This window comes from Danio rerio, chromosome 5 (genome assembly GCF_052040795.2).
Source record: "Danio rerio strain M-AB ecotype USA chromosome 5, GRCz13ab, whole genome shotgun sequence".
Taxonomy (NCBI): domain Eukaryota; kingdom Metazoa; phylum Chordata; class Actinopteri; order Cypriniformes; family Danionidae; genus Danio; species Danio rerio.
The window spans coordinates 22437997-22455001 of NC_141025.1; the positions used below are offsets into that span (position 1 = coordinate 22437997).

The 17005-nt window shown below is 33.9% G+C and overlaps 1 protein-coding gene across 5 annotated transcripts in view; it reads right to left on the minus strand.

Moving 5' to 3' along the window:
- The window catches only part of tenm1 (teneurin transmembrane protein 1), a 542406-nt gene that overhangs the window by 90927 nt on the left and 434474 nt on the right, over window positions 1-17005 (minus strand). For all 5 annotated transcript variants that reach the window (XM_087253398.1, XM_087253395.1, XM_087253397.1 and 2 more), the window contains 4 exons: window positions 12226-12436; window positions 10024-10125; window positions 9522-9716; window positions 5636-5836 (listed from right to left, as the gene is read on the minus strand). In XM_087253398.1, coding sequence (XP_087109524.1) covers window positions 5636-5836; window positions 9522-9716; window positions 10024-10125; window positions 12226-12436 — 709 coding nt within the window. The remainder of the gene's footprint in view (window positions 1-5635; window positions 5837-9521; window positions 9717-10023; window positions 10126-12225; window positions 12437-17005) is intronic.

Here is a 17005-nt window from a genome sequence, read left to right on the forward strand (position 1 = left end):
GCAAAGGGTAATATTAAAAATATTAATAAAAATATTATAAGGGCAAAAAAGGGTAAAATAATAAAGGGGTAATAAAAAAGGGGCAAAGGGTAATAAAAATAATATTGTTATATCTAGAAGCAAAGCATTAACTGGGGTCATAAAATCACAAGTCTGAATTTAATTTATTGTAAGAAGCTAAAAAGAAGCTAAATACAAAAATCATACATGATTCTGAAAACTAACCTGTAAAATAACACTTCTTAAAAACACAAAACAGAAAAGACAGCAGCATTAGTTCAGCCAAAAGGGTTAGAAAATATCCCAAAAATCCAATATTGTGCATCCATATCATATTTAACAAGGTGAAAAAATCCTTTTCATTTGTGAAATGTTTAAGTATACTTATATTAACCCATTTGTTGATTTTAATAGAATAAATAGCTATTTAAATAACTATACTGTGAAATATACCATTACTGTTAGATAAAATGACTTATATTAATGAAAAATGTTGGTTAAACTAAATACAAAAAGCATATCCTTAAAGAGCTTAATCAAAACAATAAATATAAGTGGGAACAGCTTTAATTGTGAAGAGCAATCTCTTCATCTACAACCCAATTTGTCACACACCAGCCTAAACTGTCCAAAAGTTACAGTGGTCCGGCATCCAAGACAGAATTTAGTTTGGTGAGTTTCATGACAAAAACAATTTTCCTGAACCAATGCGATATGTCTGCTCTCCGGCCCTCAGACGAAATGACTTTGTCTTCATGCGCACTTACAGGATTCGTGACGGGTCAAACAGAGATGACAGTTTTTCATATCTTAAAAGTCACTTAAAATCAGCTGCCACATTTCTCCGCTGTAACTGCAGCACTGAGCGTCGAGTTTGGACAGCCTCTCCTCTGTCTTTCTCACTTCTATCACCCTCTACGTCTCATACCGTTCAAAACAAATTATCCCTGCTGTTCCATAAAGCACGTCGGACGAGAGTTCTTCTTCTCAATCATACGCAAGATATAAATGTCTGGAAATGACGGGAATGACATTAAACCCGAATGTTTATTAATACGCGCATTATCAATTTAACTGCTCTGCCATGGAAATGGGGAGTTTCGTGCTGTAAAATTCATGCATTTTGATAAATATTGCATTTTGATAATATAATATTTAATAAATGCTCTCATTTTCTAGCCAGTGGCCAAAAGGCAACGAGACGAAATCCTGCTGATCTTGGAGAAAAGCAATCTCTCAGCAATAAAAGAGAGCTTTTATTTAATATCATCATGGTTAACCAGGAAATGTTGAAACCGGTGGTACATTCCAATAAAATTGTTTAGATGAGGTATTTATGTTTATTTACTACCAAAAATATTAAGTAAACATGCTTATATGTCCTATCATGCACTTAACATGATAAAATGGCAATGGTGACACTAAAAATGGAATATGAGATTTAGTTTGTTACAAAAAGTTACAATAGATCCTATTAAGGTACTTGATTAATATATATATATATATATATATATATATATATATATATATATATATATATATATATATATATATATATATATATATATTTTTTTTTTTTTTTTTTTAAACAAACTTTTATGCATGTCTCAGGTGACCAAATAATGTGTCTGTGAAGTTTTGGCTATTTCACAGATTATTTACAGCATGCCATGCTGGAATGTGTTCGCCAAAACCATCATTAGCCAACTAAGGTCACAGGGTTAACCATACAAACATAGTTCATTGATTTGGTGTTTCCCAAAGCCATCGTTTCAAACGAACATTCACAAACTGCTTTGCAAACTTGTAAACTTGCAACTACACCCCTAGTGCTCTAGTTAGAAACATGGTTGAGTTCTATTCCCAGTTATCTCTCCTATGCCCTATTCATGTAGAATGTTCCAACATTTAAACTTTGATGGATTTAAAAAAGAAAACATTAAAGTCAACTCCTTAGGTGTAATTTGCTTACAAAGTATTCTTTTACAGTTCAGTTTTAACGATCTTCATATTGACAATTGCGCTTCCTTCATTGTGCACTTTGAAAACATTTATGCCAGTTTGCACGCAGTCGTAGCTCATGACAAAGGCTATGCGTTACCTCTTTTTTAAAAGCGGAATTTACATTACGTCTTCAAAGCTTGTGAAAACAAAAATATATAACAGAAGTTAATCATTTTAATTTATAGTAGTGTATCTGTACTGTACTGTATATGACATGGACCTGTTGGTTAGAACATTTCTGCTGTGGTTTAAATGTGTCAAATTGTAAAAATAGACTTTAAATAATAATAATAATAATAATAATAATAATAATAATAATAATAATAATAATAATAATAATAATAATAATAAAATAAACAATATCCTACTTAATAATAATAATAATAATAATAATAATAATAGTAATTGTTGTTGTTATTATTATTATTATCATTATGTAGATTTTTATTCTTTTTTTAACAAATAGCCTAGTGTAAACTACAACCATTAAGGAGTTATTTATGAGATTAGAATATGTGTGAGCTAAATAGTTTTATGTTTTAGAATAAAATATGGAATATTGTCAATAATATTTGTAAAGGAAACATAGGCCCTATGTGTCGTTTATATACATTTCAATTAATATGGAAAACCAGTGCATGTTTTTACTGAAACTAATATTGATTTTTTTTTTTTTTAATGTATGTGCATGTAAGACAATATAATGTACACAATTTTTTTTTTTCCTCTAAAGAAGTTGTTACTTCACCCCATTTAGAGCATCATTTTGCATTATAAATAACGTGTTGTAACAGCTGGATCTGCAACAAAGCAACTACAGTTTTGGGAAACATTTGTCACTACATTGCTTTGTTCCCAAACGATGCAATGCACTATGATAGTTCAGCCACATGTTATTTCGTTGTTTGAGAAACACGCTCCAGTAAAGTACATTCCCATAAGAAAACTACATTTCCTTTCATGGAACTTCAGAAACTGTTACCTGTCTTAAAAGTAGAATGTATGCTTTTAAACTCAGATTTTTCTATTTTACACTCAAACAACATCCCAACACTGTAAAAATCAGTACAGGGCCCCTTTCTAATAATAATAACAATAATAAAAGTCAAAATTATGACACTGTATGATTTAATTATTTGATATTGCTATAAATGTGAAGCCCATAGAGGTGGGACACACTAAAATCTTCACATTTAGCATGTTTACAACCAGCTACTCTTCATGCTAGGTTAACTTTATGTTAGATAACACCCTACCTGACATACTAATAGTTCTCACAACAAAAAATATGGGATTTGGGCATCTAAAGCTTTTAAACCAGTAATGAGATACCAAAGTGTTTCGTATTCATGGAAAGTGCCTGGTATATATCTCACATTTAACTGCAGTCCTCTCCCTCCATCTGTAAAACACAAGCAACTTCTACAGTCCAGCAGGTTTCATTTACGAGAAGCGCAATCAATCAGACAATAAGAACCAATTCGTTTTCTCTCTATTAAAGAAAGTACATTCCCAGTTTGCAATATATATCAGATTACAATTAAGAGACGATCCATATTCCAGTACAGACACCCTTACTTTACTTTGTCAGAAAGGAGGAGAACTGGATTTTGACTTTTTGGGGTCAATGGTAATTGAATAAAACTAAAATCAGAAACTTCAGAGTGAGAGATGCATAACCAAATGATGAAAAAGCACTTTAAAGACTGGAATTACAAATGATACGATGAGCAGATGTGCACTTTGTGTTTATGCAGGTTTTGTTAGCAAAAAAACAACAACTATTTTGTCAAAATCAATTTAGAACAATACAATATCATTTTAAAAGTTAGAGTAATTAGGCATCGCAAAATGAGTACGTACATTTGCAGCTATTCAACTTGCTGAAGATAAGATTTATTTTACTTAAAACAGCTAGCTCTCTGCAATTTTCACATGGTCGCCCACTGAAGCTAAGCAGCGCTGTGCCTAGTCAGTACCTGGTTGGGAAACCACATGGGAAAACTAGGTTGCTGCTAGAAATGGTGTTAGTGAGACCAGCAAGAGGTGTTCCACCTGCGATCTCTGTGGGTCCTAATGCCCCAGTATATTGATGGGGACTCTATACTGCTCAGTGACCGCTGACTTTCGGATGAGCCATTAAACCGAGGTCCTGACTCTCTGTGGTTGTTAAAAATCCCAAGCTGTCCTTTAAAAAAAAAAAAAAAAAAAACCTTTAACCCTGGCAACCTGGCCAAATTTGCCCACTGGTCTCTGTCCATCGTGGCTCCCTAACCATTTAATCTCTTTGATTGTCCAGAAATAAGCTATATAAATTTAAGGAATTATTATTTTACATTTTTTTTCATCAAATATACTTTAAAGATTACATTTAGCATTTTACTATACTATACTATATATATATATATATATATATATATATATATATATATATATATATATATATATATATATATATATAATAGTCCACATAAATAAAGCTGAATCACAGTGGATACAGAGCTGTATCATGCTAGGCAGACGGGTGATTGTCAAAACTGAAAATCTTCCAGTAGACCTCCAATCTTTCAGTGGATCTCAGAGTTAGGACGAGTGGCAGCTTTTGAAATCTTTCTGGTTTACATGGAAGGATGGAAATTTATTTTGATACATGGGGAACGTGTCTTATTATGTGTCATTTTGTAACGAGACAAATTATTGGCAACCCCCCCACCCCACCCTCTTTTCACAATTTTTTTTATGTGTTTTGGTTTGGTATATTATAATTTTTATGAGGTATATAATTTATATGAGGTTATTTGTTTATTGTATTAATTTGCTTTGTATTGTTTCACTTTTATTTTAATGCTCTGTATTTGATATTCATCTGCAGTATTTGCAAATAAAAAAATCCAATAAAAAAATAAACAAAAGATTACTTAAAAAAATGTAGATAATCCAAAGCAGTGCTTCTCAACCACGTTCCTAGAGGACTACCAACACTGCAGGTTTTGGATGTCTCCTTCATCTTTTACAGCCATTACAGCTCTTTCAGTCCTTGCCTTTAGCTATTATGTCTCCCACTGCTGGAATCAGCTTCCAGAAATGATCAGATGTGCTCCAGCATTAGGCACATTCAAATCAAGTCATAAAACACATCTGTTTAGCTGCGCCTTCACTAAATAAGCACTGTGCTCCGTCCGACACAGTTATGGCTTTCTTTTCATTTTCATTCTTTTATTACCTGTTTTAATACATTTTATTCTGTTTTAATCATTTTTAATTATTTTTATTTTATTGTTTCTTTTATTTTGTTTATGTAAAGCAATTTGAATGACCAATCTGTATTAAATGTGCTATATAAATAAACTTGCCCTGCTAATGAGCAGGTGATCTGAATTAAGTTTATTTGGTTAGGTAGACATGGAAATGTGCAGTGTTGGTGGTCCTCCAGAAACGTGGTTGAGAAACATTGATCTAAACTAAAAAAGCAATTAAATTGCGAGGTATAGGGGTCAACAGTAAGCGAATCAAGCTAAAATCAGAGAGAGAGATGCATGACCATATGAAGAAAAGCACTTTCAAGACAGTAATTTCAAATGATAAGCAGACGTGCACTCTTGCTGTTGTGTGTATTTTGACTGTAACTCACCGATGGCGCAGTCTTCGCCACTCCAGCCTTGTTCACACACACACCCTCCCGTCTGTGTTTGGTACGTCCCATGACCTGAACATTGCTCTTTGCAGGCTGGAAGTGCCGTTTCACAGCTCTCCCCTCCCCAGCCTGCAGAACACACACACTCGCCACGAACGCACACACCGCGACCTGAGCACAACGGATCCTTGCAGTCCACTGCAGACACACAACCAAACACACAGACAGACAGAGATTTATACATACATGAGTAATTCATAGATTTGATTACATGTGCATGCAGGGTGTATGTGCATTTAAAGACATTTCAGACATGCTAGTTTTCCCAGAGGAGGTTACGAAAAACTGCGGCTTCGCTGATGTACTTCATGATTTTAATTCAGTTTGAATCGAACACGTCTGGGTTTTTCTTCTCACAACTCAGGCAGAAATTGTGGTGCAAATTACCTCTGAGACATCTAATCCCATCCGAACAGGAAAGCATGTGATTGAGGTATATTATTGTTTTCACAACGCATCACCTCCTATTTTTCGACCTTCATCAAACATCATAATTACAGCGGAATTCTTTTTGCTGTCTAGTCCATCTTCATTATCAACCATTTTTTTCATTAGTTCCAGACAGAATAACATTTGAGTTAAAAAAAACACTGTTTTGAGACAAATAAGCTGATAATTACTGTCATGTTTTAAACAAAAAATCGTTAGATGACTGATATAAAAAAAAAACACAATGTTTTTTGACAAAATGAGTTATGATTGAAACACTAAAAGTCTATTTTTTCAACAGATAGATACAAAGTATTTGAGCATCACAAAATGATTATGTACTATATATATATATATATATATATATATATATATATATATATATATATATATATATATATATTTTTTTTTTTAATTTATTTATTTTTTTTTTTATTATTATTATTATTATTATTAATATATATATATTTTTTTTACATTAAACACAATTAAGATTACATTTCACACTACTTATAGATAATAGACAATAAAAATGGGTGTGGTTTTTACTGCGGATCCCCTCATTTCCTGCTGCGGCTAGCCTAAAGTAATTCTTTAAATGATTTCACTATAGCTTAGGCTATTTTATCTAAATCTATAACACTATTGTGTTGAGAAAAAGTGGACATGCAGTTTGTAAAGTTTTATGCCTTTCTGTTGTATTAATATTTTGTATTATCTCCAAATTAAATAAAGAAAGAAACTCAGCTGCTTGTGGCATCGACAGAGTTGTGAACCGAGCCATGAACAAACATTTTAAACTTAACAAAAAGAAATTGCAAAAATAAATAACAAAACAGCATTTAATTACCAAGTTAAATAAATAGATTTTTAAAAATGAAACAACCTAAAATTAAATGAAGGAACAAAGAACTGAACCCAGCTCAAATGTTTGCGAATATTTATTTAATTACAAAATATGTTATATTTTTTAGCCTATATAGGCTATTGAATTACTATATTTTGTTTATAGATTAATAAAATATAAATAATAAAATAATAAAATATTAAAATATAATACTAAACTATATATATTTTTTAAATAATAATACTACATTTTAATTATAAACTATATTAAATTAAATGACTACCTGTATTTTACCCTTCGTTTCAGTTTAACAGTTTATTGAAAACTAATCAAAGAACATTTAACAGAGCTCTGTGAAAAGTTTTGTATGTAGGCACACAGTCAAAAAATTTAATATTAGAGCCATGGCTGTGGCGAATCGGAAATACTGTGTGTAAAATGAAACTATTTTTCTTTTCAAAAAACCTTACACAATTATCCAGGCACAGCATTGTATTCAATTCTTGCAATTATGAACAAAACATGGAGAAATCACCTACACCTTCCACGGAGAAACAGTCACCCACGCGCGTCGTCGAGTCACTTTTAGAACAGGCCACTACTGTGAATGAAGCTTGGCTGCCCCTACTGGAAATGTATTTCCTGAGTCAGAGAATTTCCCTAACTGCTGCAGCTTACCGCGTTAGTCATGTCAATCTGTTCCCTGAGACGCGCGTTTCTGAATGCCACATCTGTATTGCAGTTTTGTGTTTAAATATGCGTGAAATGAACACCAAGATAAATAAAAGTAAAAACATCAGCAATTCTAACATGCTCAATAATTATTTGGTTAAAAATACAAGGAATAAAATGACTGTTTCCTACTTCAATCATTCATTCATTCATTCATTTTGCTTCTTGCTACAGTGGAATGGAACTACTCCAGTATATGTTTTACGCAGTGGATGCCCTTCCAGCTGCAACCCAGTACTGGGAATCACCCATACACTCTCGCACACATACACTACGCCCAGTTCATTCATTTATTCATTCATTTTCTTGTCGGCTTAGTCCCTTTATTAATCTAGGGTCGCCACAGCGGAATGAACCGCCAACTTATCCAGCAAGTTTTTACGCAGCGGATGCCCTTCCAGCTGCAACCCATTTCTGGGAAACATCCACACACACATTCACACACACACTCATACACTATGGACAATTCAGCCTACCCAATTCACCTGTACCGCATGTCTTTGGACTGTGGGGGAAACCGGAGCACCCGGAGGAAACCCACGCGAAGGCAGGGAGAACATGCAAACTCCACACAGAAACGCCAACTGAGCCGAGGTTTGAACCAGCGACCCAGCGACCTTCTTGCTGTGAGGCGACAGCACTACCTACTGCGCCACTGCCTTGCCCCACGCCCAGTTCAGTTTCATTCAATTCACCTATACCGTATGTCTTTGGACTGTGGTGGAAACCGATGCACCCTGAGAAAACCCATGCAAACATGGGAAGAACATACAAACTCCACTCAGAAATGCCATCTGGCCCAGCCAGTACTCGATCCAGCTACCTTCTTGCTGTGATGTGACAGTGCTAACCACTAAGCCACCGTGCTGCTACTTTAATATATTTTTAAAAAGTAATTTATTTCTGTGATGGTAAAGCTGAGCCGTTACTCCAGCCTTCAGTGTCCTTCAGAAATAATTAAACAGGTGTACATAAAATATACATACGTGCTTTTGATGTTCGTCATTTGCAAACTGTGCCTGCTTAATGAATAAATGTAAATGTGGGAGAGGAATTAGGTCATGTCTTATAACTTAAATCGTATCCTCCTATGGTATATATCTATATTGTATAACTCCCATTTGGTGTGAATTACTACATGAAATCAAGGGCATCCTCTTGTAGCTCAAACGTCATTTTAAAAATTAACTCTGCCTGAATAATACTCAAGACAGAGGCAGACAGGGTGAAACACGAAAACACCAAAGCCTATTATGAAAAAAAAAAAACATGTAAATTCCAATTACAACTGCAACAATATGTTCACTTCAGTGTGTGCGTGTGTGTGCGCGTGCAGCGGGAAGGTGTCTGATGGAAAAGCTAATTTGGTGGATGGATCTACATGGGATTAAATTGAGTCTCTCTCTCTAACTCTCTCTGTCTCTCTCTCTATCACCGAAATGGTGGCAATGAATTTTCAGCTTAATGGTTAGGGGAGAAAGTGTGTTTAAAATCCAATTACAGGACATTCATCATAAACAAGCTGTGAAGATGGACTAGAAGCTCTGCACACACACACACACACACACACACACACACACACACACACACACACACACACACACACACACACACACACACACACACGTACTTGTGCACTCTACTCTGATGGTGGTGTTGCAGATGAGGGTTATTTGTGCTTCAAACTCAATTTTTCTATCTAAAAATGAATCTCGTCCATCAAATGATGAGCACATTTTAATGAAAGATGTGAGTGTGCGTGTGTATGTGTGTGTGTGTGTGTGTGTGTGTGTGTCAGAGTGTGTGTTGCCGTACCTTGCTCACAGTTATCGCCCTTGAATGCAGGAGCACACACACAGGCTCCGTTGACACATTCTCCATTGTTAGAACAGGTGGGATCAATACACTGGCCTTCCTCCACCTCACACTCTGCCCCCTTCCATCCAGTGTGACACACACACACTCCTTTCTCATAATCGCCGTTTCCACTACACAACACCGGGCATGAGTCTGAAATTAACACACAAAAAAAAAAAAAATAATAATAATAATTAGCACAAACATTCATAATTAGATAATGAGTTTTTCGGTTAAATGGCACCTGTGTGGCATTGTGAATGTAATATTTTGTCAAAATGAAAGTTTTGTTTTTGGTGTATAACTGAAATTATACCATTATTGTACATCCATACTTACATGTAATAATATTTTAAATTTGTGCTTAATTGCCATCATGTTGTGTATGACTATGTTATGTATATTTGTGTGATTATGCAGCAGTTACGTCAATGTGTTTGAGTATTATTATTTTTTTTACCTTTTGAACAATCTGGTCCTAAAAACCCAGTAAAACAGTGACAGTGTCCGGCGACACACTCTCCGTTGCCATTACAGTTAGTGGAGCATCCGTCTATTGTTTCTGGACACACAAACACAATACAATTTACTATGCAATTAATCTATTTATTCTAAAGATGTGCACACATTTATACACGTAACACAACATATATAATGATTTAGTTTGCATTAAAGTGCCCCTATTATCCTGTTTTAAAGAATAATACTTTAGTTTTGGACATTTTCTACAATAGTTTCACATCTAAAGTGTAAAAAACAAAAACAAAACAAACAAACAACAACAATTTTTTCCCCATAATATACATTGGAGCAGCATCATTTTTCACAGTGTCATTTTTTTCCCAAAAATAAAATAAAATAAATTTAAATAAAATAAAATAAATCAAAATAAAACAAAATAACTTAATACAATAAAATATTAACAATTGTTAAACTTCAAAAAGAAAAAACTAAAATTTGTACGTATATACAGTGGTTCCTCACCATAACGTAGTGCACCTTTTGTGTGCAATTTGACTTTTTTTTTTTTACAGCGCATTGTGTTTTGTGCCCTGATTAGTGCATTACATTCTGCGCCCTCAATGGCTGTAGACCATTGTCAATCAATCTCCTTCATGCCGTGTCTCCTGTACAGTACAGAATGCGTTCAGCTTAACAAATTTACATAAATCTTTGATCACTAGCAGTGGGACTCTGAAGAGCTGATCTGTTTGTTTTCTCCTTAACAAACACCACAATGTTGACGAAACATTCTATGCTGTCAAAGGCACGTGCGGTAGCACCCAAAAGGCAGAGGAAGATGCTAACCATCACACAAAATGTTGGACTTCTGGACATGCTAAAGGAAGGTAGAAGTTGCGCGAGTGTTTAAGCACAAACTTAAACAAAAATGCCTGTCTGAGAAAAGTGTAGTAGTGAGGGGTTTTACAGCCTTAAAACATCTATAATAGTTGTAAAAAATAAAGGGCACTACTTCGTGGATTTAACCTATTGCGGCCTATTTTTAAAACATAACTCCTACAATTAACGAGGGACCACTGTCAGGCCCGTAGCCAGCCTGGTGAAAGGGGTGGTTCTTTTTTTTTTCTCAAAAAGTGGAGTTTTCTGCATTTATAGGGCTCAGTTAGGCTACTATTTAATTATGAAATTTGAATACTGCATTTTAGTGACATTTAAAGCACTATTTTAGCTGAAATAGATTGTCGGAGGGTCATGATAACCAAAAAAGTACATCTGAAAGTTCATAGATAACAACAATAGCCAAAATAGTATTCAAATTAATTTTTATATATGCCACTTTTGGTGCTTGACACCTTTTCATTGGTCTTTTTTCCCAGGGTACAAGATTTAGAATTAAAGTTACTTTAAATATTTTCTCAATTTAAAAACAATACAGTAGTGAAATATACAGTAGATTGTATATTTTCTTGCTCTATGTTGAACTTATGAAAAATAATTGTGCACACCAAAGCAACAGCCAACAGAGGATTCCACTTGATCTTAAAATCTTTTTGATTGATTATTTTCACTACTTACTATGATGGCATAGCAGTCAAAATAAGACAAAATTAGTTCATGTATGCAACAAATTCTGGACCTTTGTCAGTGAGGGTTGGTATTTCTGAACCACTCGAACCCCCCCCGTTCTACGGGCCTGACTGTACTGTAAGAAACAGCATGAACACAGTGATACCAGCAGTACAAATCTTTTTGGTTTTTACCTTATTAATTCAAGCTTTGTAATAATGTAATTGTTTTTGCACCACAAAAAAACAATAAACAACAACAACAAAAAAACAGTATCTCGACATGTTGATAACACAAATCAAACCCTTAAGAGCTCAGCGTTTAAGGGTCAAAACAGATGTGATGATGAACAACACAGCCTCGCATTTCTTTAAATGAAAATTGATCACAAACCTTCATAGGTTTATGCAGGTATTAAGAGTGGATTTAATGATGACTTATTTCAGGCACTTCAGAATCAATTCTTTCTTCTAGAAAACAAGAACTCTATTTATCATGTTCTTTAAAACACTGCAGACATGTCACATTTACAGCAACATTACACAACAACGGTGAAAGCTAAAACTTGGAAAGCATAATAGGGGCACTTTAAAAACAAAATAATTCAAATAAATAAGAAAAAAATATGTCTCACCTATGGGCGTGCTGTACACAACCACCTGTTCCATCTTGCGGCCATCATTATAGAAGGCCAAGTACCAGGTGCCAACATCAAGATATTCAACGAATCCCGTCTCCTGTAGGGCAGACATCAGGAGACTCCGCGGAGGAGCGATCGGAGATTTGACATTCCGGGAATCTTGCTTTATCAGCTGTCGCCCGTCCAGCAACTTCACAAAGTCAAACTGAAAAAAGAGGACATGCGTAGCTAATATAAATAGTGTTAAAAAGAACAATTCAATTCAATTCACGGCCTTGGCATTGACCAGCCATAACTCGGATATATAACTTCAGTATTTCCTTGCACAGCCTGTGTCTCCTTGGTGATGCTGACAGCCTTGGCAGACTCCCCCAAGAAAACAAGCTTCTATTTATATGGCCAGAACTTGCCAAAACATGCAACCTACAGAACTGGAAAAAATACATCAAGTATATCCACCCAACACTGGCAATAACTCACACTAGATTACATTCATCTAGAGAAACAGGAGTGTGTCTGACAAATCCACTGAAAGCCTTGATGTCTGGAATTCTATTTTTAGACCGCTTTATTTTATAACCTTGGTACAGAAGATGTTCATTATATGCTCCTGTAGGAAGCTTCCACAGGTTAATGCATGTCATTTATCGTGTTGTATTTTAGAAAGATATATGAAAAAATAAATAGACAATAGATAAGATATATAAGAATAAAAAGAAATAGCCGTAGTGAAAAGGAGAAGGAAAATAATTCACTAATAAAAGTAAACAAAAGGTAATAGATTTTTCAGATAAGATAAACAAGAGTGTAAGCAAATTAAGGATCTGCAGTACCAAATAAAAATACAATTAAATAATAAAATAAAATAAAAATTAATAATAGAATTTATAAATTAATAATAATAGAATTGCAGTGTTAACTTACAAAAAATGTAAAATAATCAAATGTAAGTAAAATGAATAAATATTACAATGCAAAATTTTCCAAAAACTAGCAAACAAACAAAAAATGCAAAACACTAAACAAAACATTAAATCATATGAATATAAAATAATATTAACAAGTAATGCAAAATAACAACGATAGGGGTGTCAAAATCAATTGTTTCTTCGGTGCACCGCGATGCAGACGCGGACAATTCGGTATCGGTTCAGTAATAATCATAACCGGTTATTATGTACTGACGTCATTTATCTCCTATGCGCTCTGTCGCGAGGGAAGGTGAGCGCGAGTATTTACAACACTCAGCCAACTCAGGGCCGGCCCGTGGCATACAGTAGGCACCATAGGCAAATGCTTAGGACGCTGTATATCCAGGCAGGTGCCAGAAATGAGCGCGGTTCAGTTGGTTTTGTTTTCGATATTCATGACACACATTCAGTTATAGACATCAATAACTCAAAAAACTTTTACCCTAAAAACATCTAAAGTTTGTTTCCTACAAAAAGACAAAGCTGGTTATGTTTCACAGCAGTCTTTTTCTTTTTTTTCGCTCGACAGCACTGTTCCCTTTAAGCCCTCGCAATATGTGTTTAGCCAGGGAGAGCTCGCGCTGAGAGGAGCTCTCAGTAAGGGACTGTCGGAAAAGTGCTTATTTTTTTCGTTTTTTTTTCGTTTTTCTGCTCCGCTCAGCTTGAGCTCTCCCTGTTGCGAGGGCTTAAGTGTGTGTTTGTGTGTTTGTTTGTTAGGTGCTGTCTATGTTTGTGTATGTGTTTGAATAAGAGACAGTGTGGTGCTGTGTGTCTGTGTGTCACCGTGATGCACCGAGATATCGAATAGAACTGAATCGAAGGCATGATAATCGGAACTGAACCGTGAGACAAGTATAGGTTCACACCTCTAACATTCATATATATATATATATATATATATATATATATATATATATATATATATATATATATATATATATATATATATATATATATATATATATATATATATATAATTATAAAAAACAAACATAAACATAAATTTTTTGTTACAAACAGTATGTACATATATACAAATATATATATATACACACACACACACACACACACACACACACACAAATATATATATATATATATATATATATATATATATATATATATATATATATATATATATATATATATATATATATATATTGAATAAATACAATAAAAAATATATAAATCAAACCTAAAACATGAGAATAGTCCTTACTGTAAATCACTGACTTAAAATTTTGTTCTAATTATAGCTTCAACAACCCTTCAGTCAAGAGCAGTGAGTGATTTTCTCCTTGTTTTTTGTTTGATAAATAACACTTAACCTGCCTGGTCTACCAATGGTTGCCATATTTTGCCTTTTTTAATAAAACCATTTATCAACCATTTGGTAGAGGCTGATATTTTAGAAATGATGGGATGTGTTGGAAAAAACTGCATTGAGTGTGTCATAGTGACATTAGGAGTTTTTTTTTTTCTTGGTGGGGCAGTTAAAAAGATAAAAGGCAAAGGGAATATATCCACTGTCACTAAAAGAGCTACACGGATACGACAGTGCTGCACATGCATTGTCATACTCAACTTTTTATGTTCATTCATTACATAAAGTTTTATACTAATAATCACTAAGCACTGCGTTTCAACACATGTCTGCATTAGCTTAACCATAACAGGCAGGTAACAAAAGCTAAAAGATGACTTTACATGTGCATGTTCTGTTAGTCTCTGAGGCTAAGTTCTCTTTTACATTTAAAACATAAATAAATCTAAGCATGTCCCATTGCATAATTTTACTTATTTCCACATGAAACTGAGGAAAGATTGTGGACAGCTAATAATTAGACCTCAATGGGCTATATGATCAGCTAGTGTTTTTCAATCAATGATCAATTTCCAGTGAAAGGTTTATGTGACAATGTTCAATTTCCTTTTACAGCACTGTTGTTGTAAAGTAATTTAAATACATTCAGTTAAATATACTTAAGCATTTGGTTGTTAAAGCATAAAAAAAAGATTTAAAACTGCTTAAATTCAGGTGCTGTCATTAGCTATTACTACAATTAATTGCAATTAGAAAATTTAGAAAATTACATTGCAGTCTTGGAGACAGAAAATTTTATTATTGAAATATTTAATGAAAAATGTGCAGCAGTTCATTAAATAAAAAAAAAAATTATCCTACAAACAGCGTTTAAAAAATAATAATAAAGTAGTCTAAATATCTTCTTTATATGAATCTTTGATACTTGAAAACCAAGCCAAGCAAGTGAACGAAATATTCTGGTGTAGCGGAGACTCACGCAAAGCTCATCCCAAATTTGCAGTTGTTCATTTCTGTGTTTTTTTTTTAATGGCAACAGATGCTCTAACCGATCAATAAACAAAATAGCAAAATTTTAGATTTAATAACCATAAATATTAAAACCCCTACACAAAATGTTTAACTTGAATAATTCATACATTAACAAACCTAAAATAAAAAGTAAAAGTAGCGTGACAGACCTCCAAGCATATCATATTGCCCTCTCTCTCAAAAATGTGATTTTTTAAAAGTGTAACCTACTTTGAAATAGCCTATTACTTTACTTTTAAGTATCACAGTTTGTTTTGTGCAGTTTGTTCATTGATTTGAGAAGGTTGTGTTAATGAGACAGCATACGCTGGAAGAAAAGCAGTGAGTCAGACCTGTTTTTAAACACTTAACCACGGATATTTAAAAAAAAAATCATTTTTAAAATGAATTTTGTTTGCTATAATTTGTTTCTTTATTTTGATGTATTTTTGTAGTTATCTACAAAATAAACAAGAAGAATGAATATTAGAAGTGAAATTAAGTGGGTTCAGGGCCAAAACAAAACCACAACCACATGATCAGCATTTATATCAATGAATAAATCTTGGCTATTTTTCAGTCATTATGATGACTGTTTTATTTATTTATTTGTGAAAAATAAATAAATAAATAAATAAATAAATAAATAAATTAATTAATTAATTAATTAATTACTTGAGCATATAGCAGTAGCCAATAACATAACATAATTTTACCTGCAGTGCTAAAGTATAGGCTCGTACACATCGGGATGCTTTTCGTTTGAGTTTATCGTCAGCGATTTATGCAAAGTTTTTCTGGATTCAAACCTAATCGATTTTTACTGGTGTCAAACAGAAAAGTATGCAAAATCCCTGTTTGGTGTTAGATGGCGCTATACAACTTTAAGCTTTTGACACCCTGCTCACAGAAGAAGAGGAAGAGAGGAAGTTCACATGCTAGTTGTTAAAGTTACTGGTGACTCGAACAAGCATGGATGGTTCAAGTAGCAGTTCCAGCTCTAGCGATGAAGAAATGATTATTGTTCACCAGTGCAATAAGCAGCTCCACGTTCATACCGCCTCTGGGCATCTTCTTTAATGTGCGCTCACATTGACAGTTTTGGGCTTGAGCGCCTCCAAGTAATGTTTACTGTAACTTCAGCGGCTCTGTGCACGTGAACAAAAGTGCCAATCTGATTGGAGGAGAAGGTTCTGATGTAGCACGGTTGTGAATGGGCCTATATACTAAATTTATAACACAAAAAACTTTGCAGGCGGATCATCTTTGACATTGCAGGCAGACCATCTTTAAAAAGAAAATGCAAAAATGTGTGCTTTATAGGAATTTGAAAGTGAAAGCAAACTTCATCCCAACACTATAATAGCCTAAAGTGCTCGTGGTCATAAAATTCAAAAGCAAAAGCACAGGACGTGTGAACACGCGTTTAAAGCGGGCATCTTTGGTGTTCATCATGCTGGAGAATGAG